This window comes from Balaenoptera acutorostrata, chromosome 8 (assembly GCF_949987535.1).
Source record: "Balaenoptera acutorostrata chromosome 8, mBalAcu1.1, whole genome shotgun sequence".
Lineage (NCBI taxonomy): Eukaryota > Metazoa > Chordata > Mammalia > Artiodactyla > Balaenopteridae > Balaenoptera > Balaenoptera acutorostrata.
The window spans coordinates 50,591,005-50,617,762 of NC_080071.1; the positions used below are offsets into that span (position 1 = coordinate 50,591,005).

Below are 26,758 nucleotides of genomic sequence, written 5' to 3' on the forward strand. Positions count from 1 at the left end.
CATAAGAGAAATTAATAAGTTTTAGAGTTGAAGCCACTAAGTTTTGGGGTTTTTATGCAGCAAAAGCGAACTGATACACAGAGAAACCAAAGATGATGGGAGAAAAGCATAGGCACAGACTATGCTACAAAGAAGGCTATAGTTACAGGAATGGAAAGAGATAATAAAGCCAGAGGAAAATGACTTGGATTATCATAAATGGTTTTGAAACTTGGTAAACCAGTATGTTACACACACCAACAAAAGCATTAAATATATCAAGGGGGGATGGCAGGGGCTAAGCCATCTTGTTCCTTAATGTAAGTGCTTAGGTCACTGATAGTTCAGGTCCAGGGACTGAGGACAAAACAGGATGGGCCTGCTCCACTTAGACCCCATGAGAGATCCTGCCCATTCCTGGGTTCTTACTGCCCAGAAGAGACAAGTGTGAAGCCCGCAGGCTCCACACAGGCCCCCCAGAATGCTGTCAGCTTCACTCCAGAAACAAGTCCACACTGGCTGCAGAATCAGGGTGGCCTGGAGTTTGATCAAGGGCCCTTCCTCTAGGGCTGGCCTAGGAGGAGGGGTGGTAGCTGCTTGGAGGCTTGATCATTACAAGCTCATATGCATAAAATGCACTCATTCTTTTGTTCACTTATAGTCTAAAAAGGCACAAGCACATTGATACCAGCTCTAGGGGATGCTCCCAACATCCAGAACAGGCGCTATCAATTTAAATGTGCCGGGATCGCTTACAAACGGCCCCAGTGCGAAAGTCCATGTTTAGTTAACAAAGCCAGCCTTTCAATAGTACATGTATCTTAGATAATATTAAAGATATCTTACTTATCAAATGAGACTTTGACTTTCAAGTTATAATTCAGCTCTTGCAATTTCACCAACAATCTGAAAAGAAAAAAGTCATAATTACTTTTAAAAATTATCTGTTACCATTTATTTATCATGCCAATTCCCTATTGATGAACATTTCAATAACCCCCACCTCATCCAGTTTTTGGTTATTACAAACAATGGAAGTGACATTCTTGTATGTCTACTTGGATGTTTTTAAAGTGTATTTGTAGGATAAATTCCTAGCTGTGAAACTGCTGGGACAAAACTGTAACATTAAATTCTGACAGAGAGCAGCACTGATTTTATATTCCCACCAAACATTAGTGAGAGTATCTGCTTCCCTGTATTGCCTCGCCAGTGCTGAGTTTTATCAAAATTTCTATTTTGGGCTAATTCTATAGGTAAAAATAGCAAACACTGCCCTTTACTAAAACTTGTATCTAATGCTTATTCTGCTGGGGGAAAATAAAAACTATCACCCATAATCAGGAAAGTGAAGGTCACATCTATAATCACCCCCACGGCAGTGTGGAAAGACGGAAGGAGCCGTGGGCTGAGACTCAGGTGTGCTCTGCTCTGATGAGCTGGAGACCTGGGGAAGGCGCCCCTCACTGGTTGGCTCCCTTTAGTGAAGCAGATGATGGGATTAGATTTCTCCTCCTGCCAGTTGTGAGTTCTGGGACCTCACGGGTGCTAAAGCGTGGTGCTGTTCACTGGCAGCCAACAGGTAGCACCTGTGGACCTAACTCAGCAGCACCCTGGAGAAAAGGACTAGGGCCAACTCTGAAGGCAAGTGCGGCTCTTCTGAGTCCAGCTGCTCGTCAGCAGAGGAAGAGCTAAATGAATGCAGCCGTGCAACGGAAGGAAGTAAAGCTGTAAAAGCTGTACATTCTAACGTGGAAACACTTCCACAATTTATTATGAAGGAGAAAAACAGGCTGCCAAAAAACAGACAGCAGAACCCTAGTTTCTAAAAATGAAACACTGTATGTCATATATATTTGTGTGTCTATGCATGAAAAAAATATGCATAAGTACAATGTATTTATTTATATATTTAGGTAGACATGGACAAAATTCTGGGAGGACTCACACCAGGCTGTTTACCATGGTGGTCTACAGATATTTAGATCACATACAACTTTGAGAATCTGATGAAAGCTATGAACACACTCAGCAGAAAAATGTACCTGTCCTAAGTCCACATTCACACACACTGCATACATTTTGGGGGGAATGTAAAGCTCAGGTTATGAGTTTATGCTCAAGAGGGGATGAGGCTGCTGGGAACTTCTACTCTCTACTATATGCAGTTCTGCAGTTTTGAATTCCTATTTACAGTAAGCATTCATTACATCTATAACTGGAAAAAAATCAGGTGTGTGTGCGTGTGCATACACACATATCTCTTATATTTCTAGTCTGAATAGAAAAGACAAGACTCTTAGATATTCTAAATAAGAATTCATATTAAAATGCCTGCTGCAAAATTACTTCCTCTAAAGCACCATATATAACAGTGTTGTGAAAGGAAGCTGGGGTGCAAACTTTGTGATAGGAGGTGCAGGGTCTTTTCTTTATTACCTCAACTTCACAGTGAATTGTACTCCAGTCTTCAGGACCAATGGCCTCTGAGGGTGAGTTGGCATGCAGGGCTGTCTTTCCACCACAAACGAGCTGTAAATTCCCAGCAAAGGGTAAATTAGCATTTCCATTAATGTTGAGGCAGTAAAAGGTTATTTTCCCTAAAGAGGAGAGGGGGTTAGAGGGCACAAGCTAAAAAAAGTTTTGAAAGATTCTAACAAATTGGATGAATAAAGTGAGGTTTTCTAGTCAGTAAAGAAATCCCCAAATCTATTGCACTCAACAAAATCAGAGTAACTGCAGTGAACTGTGATTCTTCAACAATGAAAATTCTGAATGGGATTCTGTTCATTTACAAATTTAAGAATCAAATTTGCTAATTAGACTTAGTGTGGTGATCATTTCACAATACATACGAATATCAAATCATTATGTTGTACATCTGAAACTAATACAAGGTTATATGTCAATAATATCTCAATTTAAAAATAAAAATAGGGAAGTCCCTGGTGGTCCAGTGGTTAGGACTCCATGCTTCCACTGCAGGGGGCATGGGTTCAATCCCTGGTCAGGGAGCTAAGACTCTGCATGCCTCGTGGCATGGCCAAAAATAAATAAAATAAAATTAAAAAATAAAAACAAGATAAAAATAAATTTTACTACAGTTGAAAGTGAACCATGTACTATATTGCTTACCACCATAATTTGAAACTGACATTTTAGCATCCTTTGGGAAATTGATTTTAAAATTGTTTAGTAATATTTATTATCTAATAAACATTTCCAAACATTAAATTTAATTTTAAAAAAAGAATGAAATTTGCATTCAAAACCCAAGTAAATGTCCTCGATTATTTCAAAATCCAACATCTAGGCATTCCTGTTTGGACATTAGCCACAGGGAACCAAAGACACTTTTATTATGTTAGCATTTAAAAAATTGCAATATGAACTCTACTCTTCTACTTAGTGCCATTTGTTTACCTCCTAAGCATATATGAAACACCTACCCATGGGCAAGGTACTACGTAAGGCCCTGGTTGGGGAAGAAGATGACAAAGGCACATCTCTGTCTACTAGGACCTTTCAATTTACGACAAAGAAAACAGAAATACACAGACAATGATATAATAAAATCCAGAACGGGAGAAAAATAAAGAATGAACTATGCAGATCCGGAAGGGAGACAACATCTGCCCGGGAACTCTGGGAAGATTTCATGATGAGGTATAAGGTGAAACGTTCAGGATGCAGTTTCGAAATGAGGTACAAGAGAAGAAAGCTCTGAGGCAGAGAAAATACTGTTGGGAGGGGAATGCAGAAGCAAATGTCCAGGGTGCACACGAAGTCAAGTCTGCCTAGAAATGGGGCATGTATAGAAGCTAATTCTGCAGTGGCTAGTGAGGGCCAGGCTGTGCAGGTGCGGCTTGGGTGACCGGATGCGGGGCTCCCCTGAGATTAGCAGGTGGCAAAAAACCTGACTGACCTCTGCTCTGGGAGAGCACAGGGTCACAGGGACAGGGAGGAAGGGGCTTGGGAGGGACCATTTGCGAGGCTACCATGCAACAGTTCAGTAGAGAGGATCTGAGAGCTTGAAACGTGATGAGACCATGGAATGGGAAAGAGAGGACAAATATCATCAGGTTAGACTAGACAGGTCTCGTCACAGACTGGCCACGGGGAAGGAGACTGGTAACCAGTCTAAACGGTCACAAGAATGACAGGCCATCGACATAAGCAAGGAATTCGGGAAGACCTGATTCTGGGAAGCCATAAAAAATTTTACATAACCTATTAAACCCTTCTAAATTATCTGAATTACCAGAAAACTTTTCCTCTGGGTAAAATAATTGCAAAAGGTACAAAAACATCTCCCTCAAGTTACCTCTGAATGAGCTGCTGGAAGAGGCTGAAGGTGCGGTCCGATAACGCTTGTTTGTTTTTTGTGATAGGGTCATGTTCATAGGTGTATTTCTGTTCCAACTCCTCAAGCTTTTTAAGCTGCTGACGAACTTGCTGCAGACTCTCCGCCACTATGGTGAACCTGGGAAGGTACAAGCCACAGGCGTCTCCATCAGAAACAGTCCCAAAGCAGCCTGGATTAAACAGAATCACGGAAAACCAACAAGTACTTTTTACAGACAACACACGATGTTACCTGCCCAGCTCTGAAGTGCAGGGAGAAACAGAACAAACCTGATTTGCGTGAAAAAGCTAACGCGCATGAACGATTACAGCCCAGGTTAAAAAACCTCTGCATCCCGCTGAGATGGACCTAAGGAGAGATGGGTCAGGGTGGAGGCTGCTAGGGAATCTGTGACTTCAACTGAGCTGTGAGATAATTGGGACTTAAAGGGCCAGGGCAAAGGGAGTGGGGGCGGGGGGGACAGAGGCAGGGGACACGACAAGGCAGATGCTGTGGGCAGTGATGTGTGGAGCAGTGAGGGGCCCCTGCAGATTCTTCTATCAGGGCAGTGACACTGTGCAGAGAGGAGCAAGAGGGCAACCTGGACGCTGAGGAAGCGAGGCCGAGAGGGGATGCAGGCCGGGTTAGGAGGAGACGAGGGAACAGAGGTTACTGTGTCACTGAACCGAAAGGAGAAGGCAATGTGCGCAATCTAGACACTCAAAATATATATATATAAAAACCAAGGAGAAAACCTAGCGACTGCTTTCAGGTTCCTCCGTCCTGACAGGAAACCACCAAAGGCGATGCAGCCTCCGAGCCAAGTCAGGCTGTGGAAGTTCATTTTACTGGCCTGGAGGAATGACAGAAGAACATCTATTCCCCAGTGAAAAACATCTCCTTCACTCGGTGTTTCCATTCCTTGAATCCAGTTCGAAGCACCGAGAGCACAGCCCACGGCCATGAAATGAGAGGCAGGATAACGGTGGGTGGGTGAGTTCCAGAGGGATCCTAACCCGGTGATTCCCAACCTTGTTCAGGCCACGACACACAGGAAAATGCCAACAATCCTTGTACCGCACAGTGGGGGATACTGAGGGGTATTCACATCTCTGCAGGAGGCTCCTTGTGGCCGAAGGTGACCATGGGGGCCCCGGACAGCGGGGGGCCTCGCTGGGCACCTGGGGGGGCTCGGAGGTCAGCATCTCACAAGGCTCACAGGGGCACACTGGGCTGGGGAGCTCCATTCCTATCCACAAAAAACTGGGATATGGAATGGCAACTCACAGAATAAAAATCAATGGCTGACTATTGTGAATTTTTAAAAACACCAATCCAGAAAGTAATCTCATGAGAGCGCTGGTCCTTGGGCCCTTCAGAACTGCTCCAGGCCACCACCCCGTCCTACCCACTGATTCTACCGCTTCCATCCCCTCTGCTCGGCTCTGTCAGCCCTCCCCTGGACTATGCTAATACACTCAGAGCAGACCAACTGGCCTTTCTCTCTCTATTCTATCCTCAGGCTTCAGCCAGAGTGACCTAAATAAAAAATCAGAGAAATGAACCTCCACTTAAATAAAAGGCCTGCCCGGCTCACCGGTGTCCACTGGGTAAAGTCCCAGAGTCCCCAGCACAGTATGGGAACCTCCGTGACCAGGCTCCAGCCTCTTGCCAGCTCCACTTTCTTCCTTCCCTCTGTGGCACCCGACTCTCTAGCCATCCAGCATGAGAACTGCGGGCCCCGGCTCATGCCAGCCTCCCCTCCCCTCTGCCCCGTCCACACTCTTCTCCTTCCTGGTCTACATGAAGTTTTCCTATTCACTCTCGAGTCCGTGCAAGACCACTTTGTCTCATTAATCTTTCCTGGTGACTCCTTCCTTCATCCTCCATGAACTCTGGACGGTCTCCGTTGGAGCCCTGGCCACCTCTCACTGAACAGTTATTACCACGCCCATCTCCCGCCTCCACACTGAGAGCTCCTTACTGGCAACGACCAAGAATCATTCACCTTGTGTTCCAGGTCCTAGCCCAGGGCCTGGCATACAGCATTTCATAAGTATTTACTAGACGGATGACTGAAACGTATGGCCCACAAACTGTTATTTCATGTAAGCCTGTATAATGCCCTTTTGTTTTTAATAAAACCTTGGGACTCAAGTTGTTAACTGTGCTGTGTGATGACCGTGTCACTGGTGTGTTGGCACAAATGACATGTCCCACGGTACACATACAGCAGGGAGAGGAGTCCTCCAAACCATGCAGAATGGGGCTGAACGTGGCCACAGGTGTGATTTACACTGTGCTTTTCAAGTGTTTCCAGGGCAAGAAACAGTTGGACTACATCAAACTCTAAAACAAAGGTTTGACAGAGTCCATTCAACTAACACAGCTGGAACGTGCACTTTAACGTGCACTTTACGAGTTTATATGGTCAGCCAGTCAGCTGCCAATATTCTGCTTTGGAGAATCTTACCAGTTCTGCAGCTGATCGAGGCAAGCATTGGGGGGTCCCCCGATACAGGCACTCTGCTGTCTCCGCTTCCATTCCACAAGTTCATCATTAATCAGGGCTTTCTGGGTAAGTTCGGTGGCATTCAACAACTCTATTATTTTGTGAACTACTTCCTAAAGGGAGAGAAAGAGACAAAGCGAAATAAACTCATCACCTTTAATCAATGAATTTTATTCTTTCATATCAACTGGGTTGCTCTAAGTGAAATGGTTATAAAAATAATTTTGCCTCTATTCCAAACTTCAAGTCCATTATTATTTACAGTCTGTGACAAAAGCGACATGTTATTCTGGGAAGTGAATCACTACCTTTCTCTTATTGTCAAGCATTAAATACATCTTCTGGAGTAACATCTGTTCCTGTTTCTGATCATTCTTTGCCACACCATTGGTTTCATGTTCTGTGAATTGGGAGAGACAGCAGATAAATATAAATATAAAAGAAGACAAAACCAACTGAAGCCAAGATTCACATCCATTTAGGAAAAATATGATCAAAATGCTATCTGGAGATAGGTCAAAGGTTGGTTTTTCTTCAATCATTGTTGAAGGAACAAAACAGGAAAAATGGCCTAAGTACAAAAACTGGACACACTAAAACAAAGTCCTTGTTTTCAATGACTCACGTAAACGGGAAACAGTACTGTCTGGTTCTTAAGTCACTGTCAGAATATTACCTAAATGAATATAAGTGACAAAATTCACAACCTCAGTTAAAAAAAAATTGATACAAAGAATCTCTGTGGCTTTAAAGAGAAGCAGACAATTAGGAAATTGTAATTGAGGTTTCTTTCTCTCATACTTTTATTATTAAATTATTATCAAATTATTACTAATAATCTCTCCATTTTACCATGGTATCCTCCAAATGATTGCCAGGGTTACAGCAGTACCCTGCTTGTTCTACACAATGCACACTTTTGGATTATTTTCAGTGGATGTCCTGTCATCATTAAAAACGAGCAACAACAACAAAATCCGAGTGAAACTGCTTTAAAACATGTGAAAAATGCTGAACTTCACCTGTGGAGTATACAAATGGAGCTGGAATACTTGGAGGAACTTTAGTTATTAGGGCAGGGGAACTCCACACACATATCCATCTATGTCCATCAGTGGGCTAGGCACAGTAAGTAAAATTAATAGCACGTAACCAGTATGTATTAACTGGGGGCGATTTTGCCCCCCAGGGATCCCTTGGCAATGTTTGGAGACAGTTTTGGTTGTCACCGCTGGGGACTGGGGATAGTTCTACTGCCACCTGGTGGGCAGAAGTCAGGGATGCTCCTAAACATCCTACAATGCACAGGACAACCCCCGACTTATCTGGCCCAAAATGTCAATAGTACTGAGGTTAAAAAACCCTGGCCTGGGTCACCAAGAAGCCAAGACTAGCAATTCAGAGTCTTGAAATGTTTGGTAAATATGAAGGAGTATCTGCCTTTGTTCTCTAGTGTAGGTAGAAAAAATTACAGGAAATGGACACTGTTTTAAATGTTAACTCTTACCTCTGTTCTGCAAGGTTTTGCATTTAAAGTCATATTCATCCTGTAAATCTTCTAAGGTCTTGATTTCATGCTCTATACACTACAAGTAAAGACAGAAACAAGTTTTCCACCATACTTAGGACAAAGACTTTAGGAGACAGATTACTGGTACTATAGGACCCAGAAAACCATGGATGCAATCCTGCTCCCTCAAAGATGGATTAGACTTGCAAAATTCTAAGCACACGTATGAAATAATTTCTATCTCTTTAGCTAGTACATAATAACCTTTTTAGGAAAGAAAATATATAGCCATTTCTGGACTGGGCCACTTGATGTCTACTTTAATGAAGTGTTTCTTTCAGAGGCAGCAAGACAAAGTTGCTCCAAAGAACCTGGAGTCTGGCAACATGCCGTCTGAAGCACAAAGTCAAGGCCACTCTGGTGTGAACCAGAGGCCCACAGGAGAGCCGGCCCCTCAGCAGAAAGGCCGCTTCCACAGATACAGGCCCAGTGCAAGGCTGGACTCCTCACCCTTTCCCCCAAACAGCACCCACAGTGGAGGGGAGTGGACACATACCACCAAGGGCACCACCTCCATAAATGTCTGGGAAGTTTTATCTTAAAAGTATTGTGGATATTTTATTCTAATCAGAAATACATCAGAATCTCCTTGTTTGAGATGTTTTTGTTCCCCTTCCAAGTCTTAGAATAAAACAGGTGCTTGAGGAAGACCATGTTTATCTTAGGGCTCTATGTAACCCCAGGAACACCCCCATTTGAGAGGTGCAGACATAAAGGGCTATTTAGAGCGGCAACAGCTAGTTTACTGGGTGATAGGGCAAAGTCAACAGTTACTGCACAATCTTGCAAGGAAGGAAAAGATAAGCTCAATGTTTGGAAGTTGTAACAGGGGCCAAAAATGTCTATCTGCTCATTGGTTTCACCAATTTGTTTACTTAGGGTTTGGAATTTGAGCAAACCTTTTCTTCTCAACTACTTAAAAGCTTGAAATCAGTTACAATGCTTACACTAGAGCAATCGAAACCTTTTTTCCTCTACAAAAAGTTACAAAGAAGATGTATACATTTACTAAATACTCACCATAACTTTGTCCTTCACATTTCTGACTCTGCTGTCAAGCTCCTTCTGTTTGTCTAACATTACAGTATTCTGAATATTCCCTGCCTGAGCCTGTAATGGAAGGTACACAGTTAACAGCCATTACTTCCTCTGTCATATTTACCTGCTGGTTATGCTCCAAAGTCAAGTCTACCCTGTGCCCCACCTAACTCCCCGACCTTCCAAAACCTCCTGCAGGCCTCCCACATGAGTGTGCACAAGAAAAGCTCAGTTCCCAAGGCCCCGGAAAATACTGGCAAACTGTTAACAAGCCTACAGAAAGACCAGGCTCAGTTCATGCCTAAAATAAATAGTATTTCTGGAATTTTCCATTAGTTCATACAGTTGCATGGGACCACACAGGAAGTTATTTTAGTTTCTCAAATTCTGTAGACAACATTATTCTTATTAACCCTGTACTCATTTGTCTCAAAGCCATGCAATTCACAGTGTGGTCCCCAGACAAGCAGAATCTTACTACCTGGGAGCTTGTTGGAAATGCAGAATTTCAGGTCCTAATCTGATTACTGAATCAGAAACCCCATTTTGACAAGATTACAGATAATTCAGAGGTATATCAAAATTGAACAGTACAGAGAAAGACAAATATCATATGATATCGCTTATATGTGGAATCTAAAATAATGATGCAAATGAGCTTATTTACAAAACAGAAATAGACTCACAGACATAGAAAGCAAATTTTTGGTTACTAAAGGGGAAAGGTCGGGGGAGGGGTAAATTAGGAGTATGGGATTAACATATATAACTATGTTTAAAACAGATAACAAACAAGTACCTAAATGTATAACACAGGGAACTATACTCAATACCTTGTAATAACCTATAATGGAGAAGAATCGAAAAAAGAATATATATGTGTGTGTGTGTGTGTGTACGTAACTGAATCACTTTTATGTACACTTGAACACTTGAAACTAACACAACATTGTAAATCAACTATATTTCAATAAAAATTAATTTTTAAAAAACATTAAAAATTGAACAGTACTGCCATTAAGGACTTCAATGAATATCTGCTCCTATAAAGTAATAATGAATATCATCCCAGATGCAATGGGTATAGTTAGTCTTCATCCTTGATAGTCAGAAAACAATTTGTTATTTTTATCGGGATCACATTAAAATTATGAATTAACTCAGGGAAAGCCGATATATTTATGATGTTGTTTTGAATTCTTATGCTTCTAATGGCTTCCTCTTGTCAACTGCAATACCACTAATACAATGCTAAGCAGCAGTGGAAAGAGTGGACATCCTTGCCGTGGTTCTGACTTACTGATGCTTTGTCAGTGAAGTAAGATACTGTTTTAGAACCAGGAGATGTATATTTTAATAGGTTAAGGAGGTATCCATCAACTCCTATTTTATTGAATTTTTAAAAATTGGGGATGAGTGTTCGATTTTGTCATCCTTTTCAGCATCTTTTCGATACCCCCAGACATCCAGGACCTTCCCTCAAATCCCAGAAAGGTCTTGCTTCTCTTGCTCGCAGCTGGGCAGTCCACTAACCTCGTTCCAGGGGTTCACCGATAAGTCAGGTGTCCTCTGAGAGGATGAAAATGAACGTCTCCCCAGGAACCTCACATTTTTAAAAGGAGGTCAAAAGCTGACATGCCTTTGAGACCAAAGCACACCCAGGAGATGGGGCTGATCTGGGAGAGCAGAAATCACCTCCTCTGTCTCCCAGTGCTGACTCTGGGCCAAACGAGGAGAGAAATGCTTAGGTACCGACGTGGACAGCTCACTCTTCTGCCCACCTCCATTGCATAGTGCTGTTAACATGAAAATCCCACAGGAGAGTCAAAATATCCTGCTGAAAGTCTCCCAGGTGCATGCCATACTGAAGAAGGCACACCTCTCTCAGAGGAGACAATGCAGCCAGCTTTTCCTCCTGATAGGCACCTTTGCTCACTAGGCTGGGTCCAGGATGAACTAGCCAGTCTGAGTTTAGAACAAATAACATGTATATTTAAATGCTCAGTGCAGCAAGGTGCTTTCAGCGTGACAGGGAGACAGGAACTAAATGCCCGGGGAAGCAGCAGATTCACAAGGACTGGGGCAAATGCTCAGAAAGTGCACGGAAAATGGCATTCAATGCCACTATTTAAGTTCTCTCTCTCCACCCCCCACCTCCCAATCTCACAGCACACTTTGTTAGTTATTCGTTAGAGAAATGCACATAGGACGCATTCCACTGCGTACTCTGGCCTTCTCCCTGTCATACTGGAATGGTCTCAGCCAGAGTTAACTCATACTGTAGTGGTTTCACAACTGTCTGCCTGCTGGGTTGTTCCCACCACCCCATCAATGAAAGTCATGAATCAATGCCATGGCAACTTCAAAAAACTGCTGAACCCTAATCACCACGACGGTTTGCATTAGGATTAGTAAAATCATGATAAAAAAGTCTTGGTACTAGCATAACTCTGACTCATTCACTGTTTGGCTGTCTTAGATATCTAACAGGTATCTTGGTCCTATTGAAAACAAAGCTGCTGATTTTCCCATCAATCCATTCTTCTCCAAAACCTATTGTGCCCTGCAAAAGCCCTACTCCTGTCCCTTCCCTGTCTTCCCCAGCTCAGTAAACAGTTATCTCTAAGAAACGCAAGTCACAAATCAGACTCACCCTCTACTCTTGGCTCCTTCTCACTCTCACATCTGATCCTTCAGTATAAGCCCTATTGGTACCACATCCAGAACATAATGGAATCTGTCCACTTCTTCCCATCTCCACTGACTGCACCTCTACCTCATGCACTTCCCCTCCGCTCCCTCAGTCTGCTGCAAGAGCCCACTGTCTTCTGCTTCCTTTCCTGCCCCAGCACCCCAGAAGTGTCCCTGACCATGACCTAAAGAAACAACCTGACACTCCACTACTGTCCACACAGCATCCTGCTTTACTATCTTCATAGCAACTATCACTATCTGAAAAGATTTTGTTTTTGTGTTGTCTCCTCCCTCACTAGGATGACTTCCATTAGATTGGGGTCCTTTCAAAATCTCTATATCAGTTTTTCCCCACTTCTTGGGGCTATAAAATCAGAGGGCTAGTCACCACTGCCTTGAAACAGGGCCTCAGTAATACTTGCTGGGTGAATGAATGAGTTTTTATTTCTTTATTATCTTTGGTGTTCAATTAGGAAAAAAGTACCTGATTGAATCTCTGGGCATTTTCCAGGATCTTTCTTTCCTCCTTCAGACAGTTACAGATGATCATAGACATCTGTATTGGGTCTTCCTGAAAATTATCCTAGACATGGGTTGTTAGAATAAAAATAAATTAAATTTCAGAATGTTTAAACCATTGTGTATTATACACTGTGTATTATACATTGAAATGAGTTCGTTCATATCCATTAAGAAACCTCATCCTAGTCAGCTCTACCCACCACCAGTCCCTCCCATCAGGAAACTTACACAAGCCTCTGAGATTGCCTCATCCACCAAAGGGCAGAGAGCAGAAGCAAGAAGAACGACAATCCTGCAGCCTGTGGAACAAAAACCACATTCACAGAAAGATAGATAAGATGAAAAGGCAGAGGGCTATGTACCAGATGAAGGAACAAGACAAAACCCCAGAAAAACAACTAAATGAAGTGGAGATAAGCAACCTTCCAGAAAAAGAATTCAGAATAATGATAGTGAAGATGATCCAGGACCTTGGAAAAAGAATGGAGCCAAAGATCGAGAAGATGCAAGAAATGTTTAACAAAGACCTGGAAGAATTAAAGAACAAACAAACAGAGAAGAACAATACAATAACTGAAATGAAAACTACACTAGAAGGAATCAATAGCAGAATAACTGAGGCAGAAGAACAGATAAGTGACCTGGAGGACAGAATGGTGGAACTCACTGCTGCGGAACAGAATAAAGAAAAAAGAAATGAAGACAGCCTAAGGGACAACGTTATACGCAACAACATTCGCATTATAGGGGTCCCAGAAGGAGACAAGAGAGAGAGAAAGGACCAGAGAAAACATTTGAAGAGATTATAGTCGAAAACTTCCCTAACATGGGAAAGGAAATAGCCACCCAAGTCCAGGAAGTGCAGAGACTCCCATACAGGATAAACCCAAGGAGAAACACACCGAGACACACAGTAATCAAATTGGCAAAAATTAAAGACAAAGAAAAATTATTGAAAGCAGCAAGGGAAAAATGACAAATAACATACAAGGGAACTCACATAAGGTTAACAGCTGATTTCTCAACAGAAACTCTACAAGCCAGAAGGGAGTGGCATGATATACTTAAAGTGATGAAAGGGAAGATCCTACACCCAAGATTACTCTACCTAGCAAGGACCTCATTCAGATTCGATGGAGAAATCAAAAGCTTTACAGACAAACAAAAGCTAAGAGAATTCACACCACCAAACCAGCTCTACAATAAATGCTAAAGGAGCTTCTCTAAGTGGGAAACACAAGAGAAGAAAAGGACCTACAAAAACAAACCCAAAACAATTAAGAAAATGGTCATAGGAACATACATATCGATAATTACCTTAAACGTGAATGGATTAAATGCCCCAACCAAAAGACACAGGCTTGCTGAATGGATATAAAAACAAGACCCATATATATGCTGTCTACAAGAGACCCACTTCAGACCTAGGGACACATTCAGACTGAACGTGAGGGGATGGAAAAAGATATTGCATGCAAATGGAAATCAAAACAAAGCTGGAGTAGCTATACTCATATCAGATAAAATAGACTTTAAAATAAAGAATGTTACAAGAGACAAGGAAGGACACTACATAATGATCAAGGGATCAATCCAAGAAGAAGATATAACAATTATAAATATATATGCATCCAACATAGGAGCACCGCAATACAGAAGGCAACTGCTGACAGCTATAAAAGAGGAAATCGACAGTAACACAATAATAGTGGGGAACTTTAACACCTCACTTACACCAATGGACAGATCATCCAAAATGAAAATAAATAAGGAAACAGAAGCTTTAAATGACACAATAGACCAGATAGATTTAATTGATATTTATAGGACATTCCATCCAAAAACAGCAGATTACACTTTCTTCTCAAGTGCGCACGGAACATTCTCCAGGATAGATCACATCTTGGGTCACAAATCAAGCCTCAGTGAATTTAAGAAAATTGAAATCATATCAAGCATCTTTTCTGACCACAATGCTATGAGATTAGTAATGAATTACAGGGGAAAAAACGTTAAAAACACAAACACATGGAGGCTAAACAATACGTTACTAAACAACCAAGAGATCACTGAAGAAATCAAAGAGGAAATAAAAAAATACCTAGAGACAAATGACAATGAAAACACAATGATCCAAAACCTATGGGATGTGGCAAAAGCAGTTCAAAGAGGGAAGTTTATAGCTATACAAGCCTACCTCAAGAAACAAGAAAAATCTCAGATAAACAATCTAACCTTACACCTAAAGGAACTAGAGAAAGAAGAATAAACAAAACCCAAAGTTAGCAGAAGGAAAGAAATCATAAAGACCAGAGCAGAAATAAATGAAATAGAAACAAAGAAAACGACAGCAAAGATTAATAAAACTAAAAGCTGGTTCTTTGAGAAGATAAACAAAACTGATAAACCATTAGCGAGACTCATCAAGAAAAAGAGGGAGGGCTTCCCTGGTGGCGCAGTGGTTGAGAATCTGCCTGCCAATGCAGGGGACACGGGTTTGAGCCCTGGTCTGGGAAGATCCCACATGCTGCGGAGCAACTGGGCCCGTGAGCCACAGCTACTGAGTCTGTGCGTCTGGAGCCTGTGCTCCGCAACAAAAGAGGCCACGACAATGAGAGGCCTGCACACTGCAATGAAGAGTGGGCCCCGCTCGCCACAACTACAGAAAGTCCTCGCACAGAAACGAAGACCCAACACAGCTAAAAATAAATAAATAAATAAATATATTTATTTTTAAAAAATAAAAAAAAAGGAAAAAGAGGGAGAGGACTCAAATCAATAAAATTAGAAACAAAAAAGGAGAAGTTACAACAGACACCACAGAAATACAAAGCATCCTAAGAGACTACTACAAGCAACTCTACGCCAATAAAATGGACAACCTGGAAGAAATGGACAAATTCTTAGAAAGGTATAACCTTCCAAGACTGAACCAGGAAGAAATAGAAAATATGAACAGACCAATCACAAGTAATGAAATTGAAACTGTGATTAAAAATCTTCCAATAAACAAAAGTCCAGGACCAGATGGCTTCACAGGTGAATTCTGTCAAACATTTAGAGAAGAGCTAACAACCATCTTTCTCAAACTCTTCCAAAAAATTTCAGAGGAAGGAACACTCCCAAACTCATTCGATGAGGCCACCATCACCCTGATACCAAAACCAGACAAAGATACTACAAAAAAAGAAAATTACAGACCAATATCACTCATGAAGATAGATGCAAAAATCCTCAACAAAATACTAGCAAACAGAATCCAACAGCACATTAAAAGGATCATACACCATGATCAAGTGGGGTTTATCCCAGGGATGCAAGGATTCTTCAATATACGCAAATCAATCAACGTGATAAACCATATTAACAAACTGAAGAATAAAAACCATATGATCATCTCAATAGATGCAGAAAAAGCTTTTGACAAAATTCAACACCCATTTACGATAAAAGCTCTCCAGAAGGTGGGCATAGAGGGAACCTACCTCAACATAATAAAGGCCATATATGACAAACCCACAGCAAACATCATTCTCAATGGTGAAAAACTGAAAGCATTTCCTCTAAGATCAGGAATGAGACAAGGAGGTCCACTCTCACTACTATTATTCAACATAGTTTTGGAAGTCCTAGCCATGGCAATCAGAGAAGAAAAAGAAATAAAAGGAATACAAATTGGAAAAGAAGAAGTAAAACTGTCACTGTTTGCAGATGACATGATACTACAAATAGAGAATCCTAAAAATGCCACCAGAAAACTACTGGAGCTAATCAATGAATTTGGTAAAGTTTCAGGATACAAAATTAATGCACAGAAATCTCTTGCATTCCTACACACTAATGATGAAAAATCTGAAGGAGAAATTAAGGAAACACTCCCATTTACCACTGCAACAAAAAGAATAAAATATCTAGGAATAAACCTACCTAGGGACACAAAAGACCTGTATGCAGAAAAGTATAAGACACTGATGAAAGAAATTAAAGATGATACCAACAGATGGAGAGATATACCATGTTCTTGGATTGGAAGAATTAATATTGTGAAAATGACTATACAACCCAAAGCAATCTACAGATTCAATGCAATCCCTATCAAATTACCAATGGCATTTTTTATGGAACTAGAACAAATCATCTTAAAATTTGTATGGAGACACAAAAGACCCCAAATAGCCAAAGCAGTCTTGAGGGAAAAAAATGGAGCTGGAGGTATCAGACTCCCTGACTTCAGACTATACTACAAAGTTACAGTCATAAAGACAATACGGTACTGGCACAAAAACAGAAACATAGATCAATGGAACAAGACAGAAAGCCCAGAGATAAACCCATGCACCTATGATCAACTAATCTATGACAAAGGAGGCAAAGATATACAATGGAGAAAAGACAGTCTCTTTAATAAGTGGTGCTGGGAAAACTGGACAGCTACATGTAAAAGAATGAAATTAGAACACTCCCTAACACCATACACAAAAATAAACTCAAAATGGATTAGAGACCTAAATGTAAGACTGTACACTATAAAACTCTTAGAGGAAAACATAGGAAGAACACTCTTTGACATAAATCACAGCAAGATCTTTTTTGATCCACCTCCTAGAGTAATGGAAATAAAAACAAAAATAGGGGCCTCCCTGGTGGCGCAGTGGTTGAGAATCTGCCTGCCAATGCAGGGGACACGGGTTCGAGCCCTGGTCTGGGAAGATCCCACGTGCCGTGGAGCAACTAGGCCCGTGAGCCACAACTACTGAGCCTGCGCATCTGGAGCCTGTGCTCCGCAACAAGAGAGGCCGCGATAGTGAGAGGCCCGCACACCGCGATGAAGAGTGGCCCCCACTTGCCGCAACTAGAGAAAGCCCTCGCACAGAAACGAGGACCCAGCACAGCCATAAATAAATAAAAAATTAAAAAAACAAAAAACAAAAAACAAATGGGACCTAATGAAACTTAAAAGCTATTGCACAGCAAAGGAAACCATAAACAAGATGAAAAGACAACTCTCAGAATGGGAGAAAATATTTGCAAACAAATCAACGGACAAAGGATTAATCTCCAAAATATATAAAGAGCTCACACAGCTCAATATTAAAGAAATAAAGAACCCAATCCAAAAACGTGCAGGAGACCTAAATAGACATTTCTCCAAAGAAGACATACAGATGGCCAAGAAGCACATGAAAAGATGCTCAACATCACTAATTATTAGAGAAATGCAAACCAAAACTACAATGAGGTATTACCTCACACCAGTTAGAATGGGCATCAACAGAAATTCTACAAACAACAGATGCTGGAGAGAGTGTGGAGAAAAGGGAACCCTCTTGCACTGTTGGTGGGAATGTAAATTGATACAGCCACTATGGAGAACAGTATGGAGGTTCCTTAAAAAACTAAAAATAGAATTGCCATATGATCCAGCAATCCCACCACTGGGCATATACCCAGAGAAAACCATATTTCATGCACCCCAATGTTCATTGCAGCACTATTTACAATAGCCAGGTCATGGAAGCAACATCGACAGACGAATGGATAAAGAAGATGTGGTACCTATATACAATGGAATATTACTCAGCCATAAAAAGGAACGAAACTGGGTCATCTGTAGAGACGTGGATGAATCTAGAGACTGTCATACAGAGTGAAGTAAGTCAGAAAGAGAAAAACAAATATCGTATATTGACGCATGTATGGGGAACCTAGAAAAATGGTACAGATGAACTGGTTTTCAGGGCAGAAGTTGAGACACAGATGTAGAGAACAAATGTATGGACACCAAGGGGGAAAGCCGCGGCGGGGGGGGTGGGGATGGTGGTGTGATGAATTGGGCGATTGGGATTGACATGTATACACTGATGTGTATAAAACTGATGAATAATAAGAACCTGCTGTATAAAAAAATGAATAAAATGAAATTCAAAACTTCAAAAAAAAAAAGAATGCTATCTCCCATTTAACCAACATGTACTAGTTTATTATATACTTTTATGCTCTGCAGTGAGTTGGTACATTTCCAAAGGCAGTGGCTACACTTTAATTATCTTTAGTAGTGAAAGGAAGTAGCTGCATATATGACAATGTGGAGCCTTTCAATTTTATGTACTTACTGAGTTCAATAAAATAAATACCAGCTTTAAAGAAAAAAAAAAAAAAAAGAAAGCTCATCCTGCACTTATTAAATTCTACATAAGCCATTTTTGATAAAATCAAAATATTCTTTTTACGAACTATGACAAAAGCTGCTTTAACTGTCCAATTAAGCGCAGGTACCTAAATTATTTCTTGATTAAAAAACCAAGTATTTTCATATGTAGTTCCTATAATACTTTTACTTTAATTTTATTGTTCTTGGGCCCAATTATCTTGTTAGGATCCTGAGATAATGCAAATGATACAAAAATTATCCATGATATTCCTCAATTAATTTATCTGTTGGCCTCTGATTTGAATTAGACCAAAGATATTCTTCTCAGTTTTTGTTTTCTTGTCAAAGCTAGTTTGCAAAATACCAGCAATCGTGCCTCTTTATAACAGGTATTATCAAGCAAAATCTGTAGGAGAGCAAATTTCTGCAAAGTTAATCTGGCTTTCCCACTCACTGGTATTATAAAATCATACACACATTCACAGAGGGGGAAAAAAAGCTTCTAATTACCTAAGCTGAACAGTTTGGTTGTGAGGAGTAAAACAAGAAAATGACAGCACTCACCTCCATTAAAACAGAAAAGTTCCATTAATACAGAAATAAAAATGGTAGCCAGGCTTAAGGGATGCTGGGAGTACTGATGAAGAACTCCCAAAACTCTGCAGCATACTCTCACCTGCGTGCAACTCCCTTTGACTTTTTCTTCCAAGGGGGGGTAACTTCAGCAGAAGCATGGCAAGGTGGAGTCAGCTCCAATTCACCACCTCACTACTGAGCCTTAGAGACGTCAAAACTTTCAACACTTTCTGGACTTACTCTTCATCTGTACACCAAGCACTTAGACTTGACTCATCACTAAAGTTCCTTTGAGCTTTAACATGTTACTACAGCTCACTGCTCTTAAAATAAAACCCTTTTTCTTCAATTTACATATCAACGGCTTTTAATAAGACAAGATCATAGCATCGAATTTCTCTCAGAATTACTTACGTCTAAGTGATACCCTTCAGCCTGAATACTCCTTATGTGTTTACAAAATGAACTGATATTTTATTTTACTTCTGCTATAAAATATTAGCTACATAACGGTAGTTTATTTATAGTGTCTGTACTTTTCTAAATACCAATGAGTGTGTGCTCAATAGTATTTGCTGAATGAAATAAATTATGTAAACATGGAAACATTTCAACTTAAACGCAAAAACCAGGTCATACCTGAAGATTACGCTTGCTTTTCCTTATGTTATGCTGCAACAAAAAATTATTCTCCAAAGAAAAGCGACTGTATTGATCATCCAGCTGCGATAGGAGGTCGTGAAAACGGATGGTAGCAAATGAAACATCATTGGCGGCATGTTCCCTAGGAGATTCAAAATTTACACATTTCATTTAGATACTACTTTAAAACGACAAAATAAACACTGCTTTCCATGTTGAAATGACTAAAAATAATTTAAAGTGTTTTCTTGGGTTTTATTTCCTTCTTTTGAAACTGCCATTGCTATTAGCAGCAGTTTGTACAATATTTCTATTATATACAATTGGCATGAAAAATTCTAGCGCTCCAAGACTGTGCACAAAAGTGTTAATGGCGATTATCTCTGGAGGCAAAAAATCAACAGGGGCCTTCACTTCCTACGTCAAATACTTTCAGAACATTTGAAGTATTTGCAATGAGCAAACAATAAATTGTAAAATAGAACATATACCAGCTTTAAGAGATATTTCCTTAATTTTTTTTTTACTTTCTTCATACTTCTAATCAGTGTTCTACCAAAACTTGGCTTTAATTATTACTTTTTTTTTTTTTTTAATTATTACTTTTAACTTACTTCTTTCTATAACCTGGATCCTAACTTGGAAATAACTGGTGTCAGCATTATTTAACTTGTGCAAAGCATTTAGGAGGAGGTATAATTAAATCGACAAATACATAAAATTAATGACTAATGCATTTAGCTTTCTAGAGACACATGCCATTTTTCAAGGCAACACTCTTTTCTGCAACAGGTAATCCCAATGGCTACTGATGAGATTCATCTTCCAGTCAATGTAGTTCCAAGCCACTTAATCAACAAGTTATTTTAAAAGTGTAGAAAAACTCCTTCTTCTGTCAAGTGAGTTTTCCTTACCAGTCTTGCTTTTCTAGCCACTGTGCCAGATACTGTCTGATTTCCATGGGAAAACTGTCATCATAGAGCTGGTGAACCTGCTCCAGGAATTTGGAGTCAAGCTGCTGAAGCTCATACCACTGGGACATCCTATAGGGAAACAGAATACAGATCACAAATGGAAGCCCACAGCTCCAAAGAAAGCCTGTCTAGCATTGTGCTTCTTCTAAATATCTTGCTTAATTAAAAACATAATTTGCCTTTGAAATATACTTTTAAAATGGTGTCTATATTTCAAAGCCTGTTTTTTAATTGAGTTTTGGGTCAAAGTTTTTTTCTTCTCCAAAAAACACATCTTCAGGTCTTTGCTCAAATGCCAGCATCTCAGGGAAGCCTCCTCTGGCCACCTTATTTAAATTGACACCACCTCTCACCTTGGAAAACACTATCCCTCCTCCCTGATGTATTCTTCTCCATCGCACTTACCACCATCTGACCTACCACATATTTTCTTTTTTATTTTGATTAGTGTCTATTTTCCCCGCATGAAGGGAAGGATTTGGGAGTGGGGGGGTTGTTCACTGCTGCATCTTCAGAACAGTGCTGGGCATACAGTAGGTGTTCATATGCCTTTAAAATGAATCTACACTTTTATCAAATAAATCAATGGAAAACACTAATTAGATTTGCTTTAGGACAAATCGCAAGAACTCTCCCTGAAATTGCTCTTCTAAATTATAGAACATTTGTAATTTAACCCAAAGAATTTTAAACTGGTGTTTTATATTTTATGATTCAAGTGATTAAAATGAATTCTTTTTGATATATATATCTTCTTTTTTTTTTTTTTGGCCACACTGCACGGCATGCAGGATCTTAGTTCCCCAACCTGGGATCAAAACCGTGACCCCTGCAGCGGAATCGAACAGTCCTAACTACTGGACCGCCAGGGAATTCCCAGGTTATATATCTTTTAAAAGAGATATATTTTCCTCTTTGCCTACTGCAAACAACAAGTCTGCACAAGAATTCTTAAACCTAAGTAATAATTTTTAAAGACTGAAACAACATTGTTAAATGTAATCTGAAAGGATAAAATAATACTATCTCTTTGGATACCAGCAAGTCAACTTTTACATAGCAGTTCTGAAGATTAAAAATTAAAACACCTGATTTAAGTCCGAACATCCATTAGGAAAATGAAAAGCCTCTCTTCACCATAGCGTAAATTAGGATTTACATCAGTGCACAGCTGACAACACTCAGAGTAGATATAAGTGAATCTTGTCCTACCAGGCCTGAGGAAGAGGTCTGGATTTTCAAGCAGGGTGTGGAAGAGCATATGCATGCTTGTTGGCAAGCATACCTGGGCAGGCATGAGGTCATGTCTACTCCACAAATCTCCTTCCAAAGGAAGGTAAGGATGTGGTGAGGCTACAAAGCTAGTCACCATCACAAATACCAGTTCGAATGGACCCAAGTCCACACCTTTGCTACACTTGCTGTAGCAATTTGATTTTTCACTTCGAATTTACTTTACCTGAGTGGAAGACTCTAAATCTTTGGCGCTCTCCCCCCCTACTAGGTGTCTAATAAGGATATGCCTAAAGCAAATATGCTGGCCAGTGTCAACCAGCGGGGACTGCAACACCTCTGTTTAGGTGAGTGACCTCAAGTTACTCACTTCCCTCTCTACAGGGTGGTTGTTTAAGACTGAATGACCTAATACAGATACAGCACCTGGCACAAAGCAGGCGATCAATAAATTCACGCTAACAAATCCAGAATCCATTCCCTCTTCTCACAAAACTTGTTACCAGCACAGGGAGTGGCAAGACCATCCCCCAGTTACCTGACTTCTTCCTCTCCAGTCCCAAGACCTCCAACCACCTTGCCTCCAACACTTTCCCAATCTGGCCTTCTGCTGCACACGGGTTTTGACCACATCATTCTCTAGTTCAAAATTGCTACAGTTTGCCCATTACCAGGCTGATTTCCACTCTGACCCTATTTTCATCCATTAACAAAGCAACCCAGTCACCAAATTACCTACTTTTTTTTTCTGCACTGCTCCAGCTGTCACTCACCCTTGAAAACAGCTTTTCCACATTCTGCCTCTCTAAATTCTACCAGCATTCAAAGGTAGGTACAAATAGCCCTTCCTCCATAAGCTGTCTGAGACTCACCCAGAGATAATTAAGCTTTCATTAACGTGCGCCTCATTACATTTTGTATCTCTATTAGAGCATCAGTCCCTGTCTTCCTTAAAAAGCTCTATGATGTCTCCCCTGCAGCATGTAAGCTTCAGAGTTGCTGGGACTATCTTTTTTTTAAACATCGTCTGCACTGTGGATAGTGTCCTGCACATATTATGTACTCAATAGTAGTCTGTTGAAGTGAAATCTAGTAGATTTCAGATTGAATTAGAAAGTAAAGGGCAAACCATATTATGGTCCAACAAGTTTGAGTCCTGCATTAAACTGCAAACTGGATTGTGTTGGAGGCTCAAGTCTTATTTCTGTCCCATAAAAACAAACTATCCAACTTATACAAACAACATTTAAAGCACAATCACACACCTATTTTTCTTCCCCCAAACTCTTTGGTACTAGTCAGAATTTGTTTTAAAGACTAATTATATTATTTCGGGGTCTGCAGGAACTAATTATCACTTTTACATTCCAGGAGCACATCAAGCTCTTTTATCGTTAAATACAGACATATAATTAAGTTCCAAAGTCACATACTCATTCATTCGTTTCGTGAACATTTTACTAACCTGTCACCTTGTGCCCCAGCGAAGGGCTGGGGATTCAACACAAGCAGCAGCTACACACAGCACGTCAGATGCCAAGACTGCTGGGTTTGCATGCACAGGGTGCGAGCGTATAACTTAGCTCTCTGGGGGTGGCACACGGCAAATGAAAACTTTCTGCGGAGAGAAGAAAACATGACTCTGATGGAAGCGGCGGAAAAGAGAGAAAAATGAGGGTAAATGGGGAGATGCAGTATTTTCGGCGGGGGAGGGGCGCAGGATTCTATTGCACAAGACATTTTCTACTACCAGAGCACGACTGGCTGGGGCAACCGTGCCATCACCGAAAACAACACCTGGGATACGCGTTCTTTCCCGGATAACGGATTTACCTGTCAGCACTTTGAAGCCCGCCCTCGCCGGGCATCCGGCCGCTGGGCCCGGACCACGGCGGTCCAGGAACGTCCCACCCCGGCACCCGGAACCTCACGCCCACTCACTCTGCGCTCCGGATCCTGCAGAGGTGGGCGAAGGCGCGGCCGTGCTGCCTCTCCCGGGCGCGCCGGGTCGCCTCTGCTTTCTGGGGTCTGACCGGCGTCGTCCCGGGCGCGACTGCCTCTCTCCACAAACTAACCGCAGCAAAGCGAAAGTACCACCCGGGAGAAAAGGTACGGCCAGACGCCCCGCCTCCTTCCGCTCCCGCCAATCACCGGGTTGCTGCCGCTCTCGGCCAATCGGAAGCGGCTGTTCCGAGCGCGCGCCGCCTCCCCCCCGGGGCCACTGCTCTGCCAACCCGATGGGTCTTTCCTTAGAATTCGCGGGGGGGCTCCCATCTGGAGGAGGTGAAGCTCAGCTCTGTGTTGCAAGTTGCGGGTTATGTTTACACATGTTTTAGAGAACAACTAAAAGGAAGTTATGTGTTTGCAGAGGCCCAAACTTGGAGATCCTTATATCAGCCCCAAACCTGAGAATTCGAGGCAGAGGACACAGGTGGAGACGTTGTCATTCTAGACGCTCGGCTGAGCAGCTGACCTCCATGTTGCTAAACCCAGGGGACGCTTTTCTGTCCTCACCTTACTTGACCACTCAGAAACCTTCTAAGCAGCTGACACCTCCACCCTTTAACACTTCTTCCTAGGCCATGATGCCGACACACTTTGCTTGCTTCTTCCTACCTCTCTGCTATCCTTTCTCCATCCTCTGCTCCTCCTCCGCCACCAAACCGTTCAAAGTGTGGTCAGGGTCCGGATCTTGGTCTACTTTACCCACAGTTCTCAGGCTGTCCTGTGATGACCTCATCCACAGCTTCAATGTCCTTCTAGATATGTAGAACTTCTACACGGGTACCCTGTCCACACGTCTCCTCTGAGCTCCACACCCACGTGTACAGCCCACACTTGACCCTCCACTTGGATGTCTGGTAAGCTCTAAAAACTAGTTGTGTTCAGAACCAACTCATCATCTTTCTCCTGAAACCTGCCCTTTTTCTAGAACTGACGCATGCCAGAAAACTAGGAGCCACCTTTGACATTGCTTTCTCACCCCCACCAGTCCTCAAGCCTTGTTGATTCTTCCACCTAAATATTTCTCAAGTCTCATCGCTTCTTGCCATCTCCCACACCATCCCCCCTTTTCTCTCATTTGGATTCTCGCAGTAGATTCCCCAAATGGCTGCCTCACTTCAGTTCTTAACTCCTGGTTAATCCATATTCCCTACAGCAGCTTGAGTGGTTTGTTTTTTAATTGCAAAGCATATCATGTGTTTGCCAACCTGAAAATCCTCTGATGGCTTTTCTTACGAAATCCAAATTTCTTAATGTAACCTATAAAGCCCTGGTTTCCCCATCACTTTCTTTAACCCCATCTTGTGCCACTCTTTCCTTACTTCAGCATTTTTGTTCTTCAAATAAGACAAGCTCTTTCCACAAACTCAGGGCCTTCTCACCAGTAGTTCTCCATCTGGAAAGCCCCTTGAGCCAATGTCCCCCTCCCCCAACTTCTTTGCGGGCTAACTCATCTTTTATGTCTTAGCTAAAATCTAAGCTTAAATGTCACTTCCCCAGGTAGGCATCTCTGAGGCCAGCCTAGACTAGATCTTCTTGGAATGCGTGCACAGAAAATCAATTGGTTCCTCTAAGTAGGTGGGACTTGAATCAAGCCTAGAATAATAACGCAACTTTGGGTAGGAAAAGGCTCTAAATAATTTCCCAGAGGTATGCTTATCTGTGTATCTATTATAGTTTTTTCCCTTCTCACATCTATATGCTCCTTCCTCTTGTCACATATTCACCCTCACAAAGCCGGTACTGATAGCAATGACCCTTGGTACCAAAGTAGCAGCCTTCTGTGAAAAAGCTGCCAGGACACCAAAAAAAGTCCTTCCCCTTCTACTAACACCCTGTACTAAGGGCCCAGACAATGTCTGAGAAAAGCTCTATGAAAGGTAGATAATATGTTAAACATATTTTTTTCTGGTACTGTAAAATTTGCACAGAGACTAGCTTCAGTATTGACAGGGAAATTAAATAATCTTAACAGCTGCAAATAGGATGTTTCTCTTTGGCTCTCCACATTCTGATTGTCATCAAGTTCTGTGGATGCTTCCTTCCCTATGCCTTTATCTGCCTTAGTTTTCCCATCATTGACAATACCCCACTGTAGGCCTTCATCAGTTCAGAACTGGAATGCTACAGTAGATGCCAGTTACACTACCTTTTTTCTGTCCTTTCCCCCTCGACTGTATTTGCCACATTAAATTCTCTAAAGCACCTTATTTATACAGTCACTCCCTGCTCAAAAGTCTTGACAACTCTCATTGCATTTATGATGAACACAAACTTTGCCTGCTAGTCTGGACCCTCTACAGAATGTCCCTAACATGTTCCGGGGTGGTGGGTTACTTCTTATAATTTTCTTTACTTTTCTTCTTCTTTTTTTTTTTTTAATGTCTATTACGAGCAGTATTACATTCGTAGACCAAACACCCTCACGAGCACCTTTTGAAGTCCTGTGCTTTCAGAAGAGCAGCCCAGGCCCGCCCAGGATGAGGTACACTCGGGGAGGTGCAGTCTGTCAGGCTGT

At 41.5% G+C, this 26,758-nt stretch overlaps 1 protein-coding gene across 2 annotated transcripts in view; it reads right to left on the reverse strand.

The window, feature by feature from the left end:
- Positions 1-24,317, reverse strand: part of STAT1 (signal transducer and activator of transcription 1) — a 42,839-nt gene extending 18,522 nt beyond the window's left edge. The window contains exons 1-12 of one of the 2 annotated variants that reach the window (XM_007171456.2): positions 24,178-24,317; positions 23,702-23,854; positions 20,944-21,072; positions 20,027-20,171; positions 12,623-12,721; positions 9,427-9,516; positions 8,344-8,422; positions 7,145-7,236; positions 6,798-6,949; positions 4,304-4,462; positions 2,419-2,511; positions 826-885 (exon numbers count right to left, since the gene is read on the reverse strand). In XM_007171456.2, coding sequence (XP_007171518.1) covers positions 826-885; positions 2,419-2,511; positions 4,304-4,462; positions 6,798-6,949; positions 7,145-7,236; positions 8,344-8,422; positions 9,427-9,516; positions 12,623-12,721; positions 20,027-20,171; positions 20,944-21,071 — 1,097 coding nt within the window. In that variant the 5' untranslated portion in view covers position 21,072; positions 23,702-23,854; positions 24,178-24,317. Of the gene's footprint in view, positions 1-825; positions 886-2,418; positions 2,512-4,303; positions 4,463-6,797; positions 6,950-7,144; positions 7,237-8,343; positions 8,423-9,426; positions 9,517-12,622; positions 12,722-20,026; positions 20,172-20,943; positions 21,073-23,701; positions 23,855-24,069 lie in introns of both variants that reach the window. The other variant, XM_007171457.2, reaches the window with a different exon arrangement.
- Between the last annotated feature and the right edge of the window lie 2,441 nt (positions 24,318-26,758).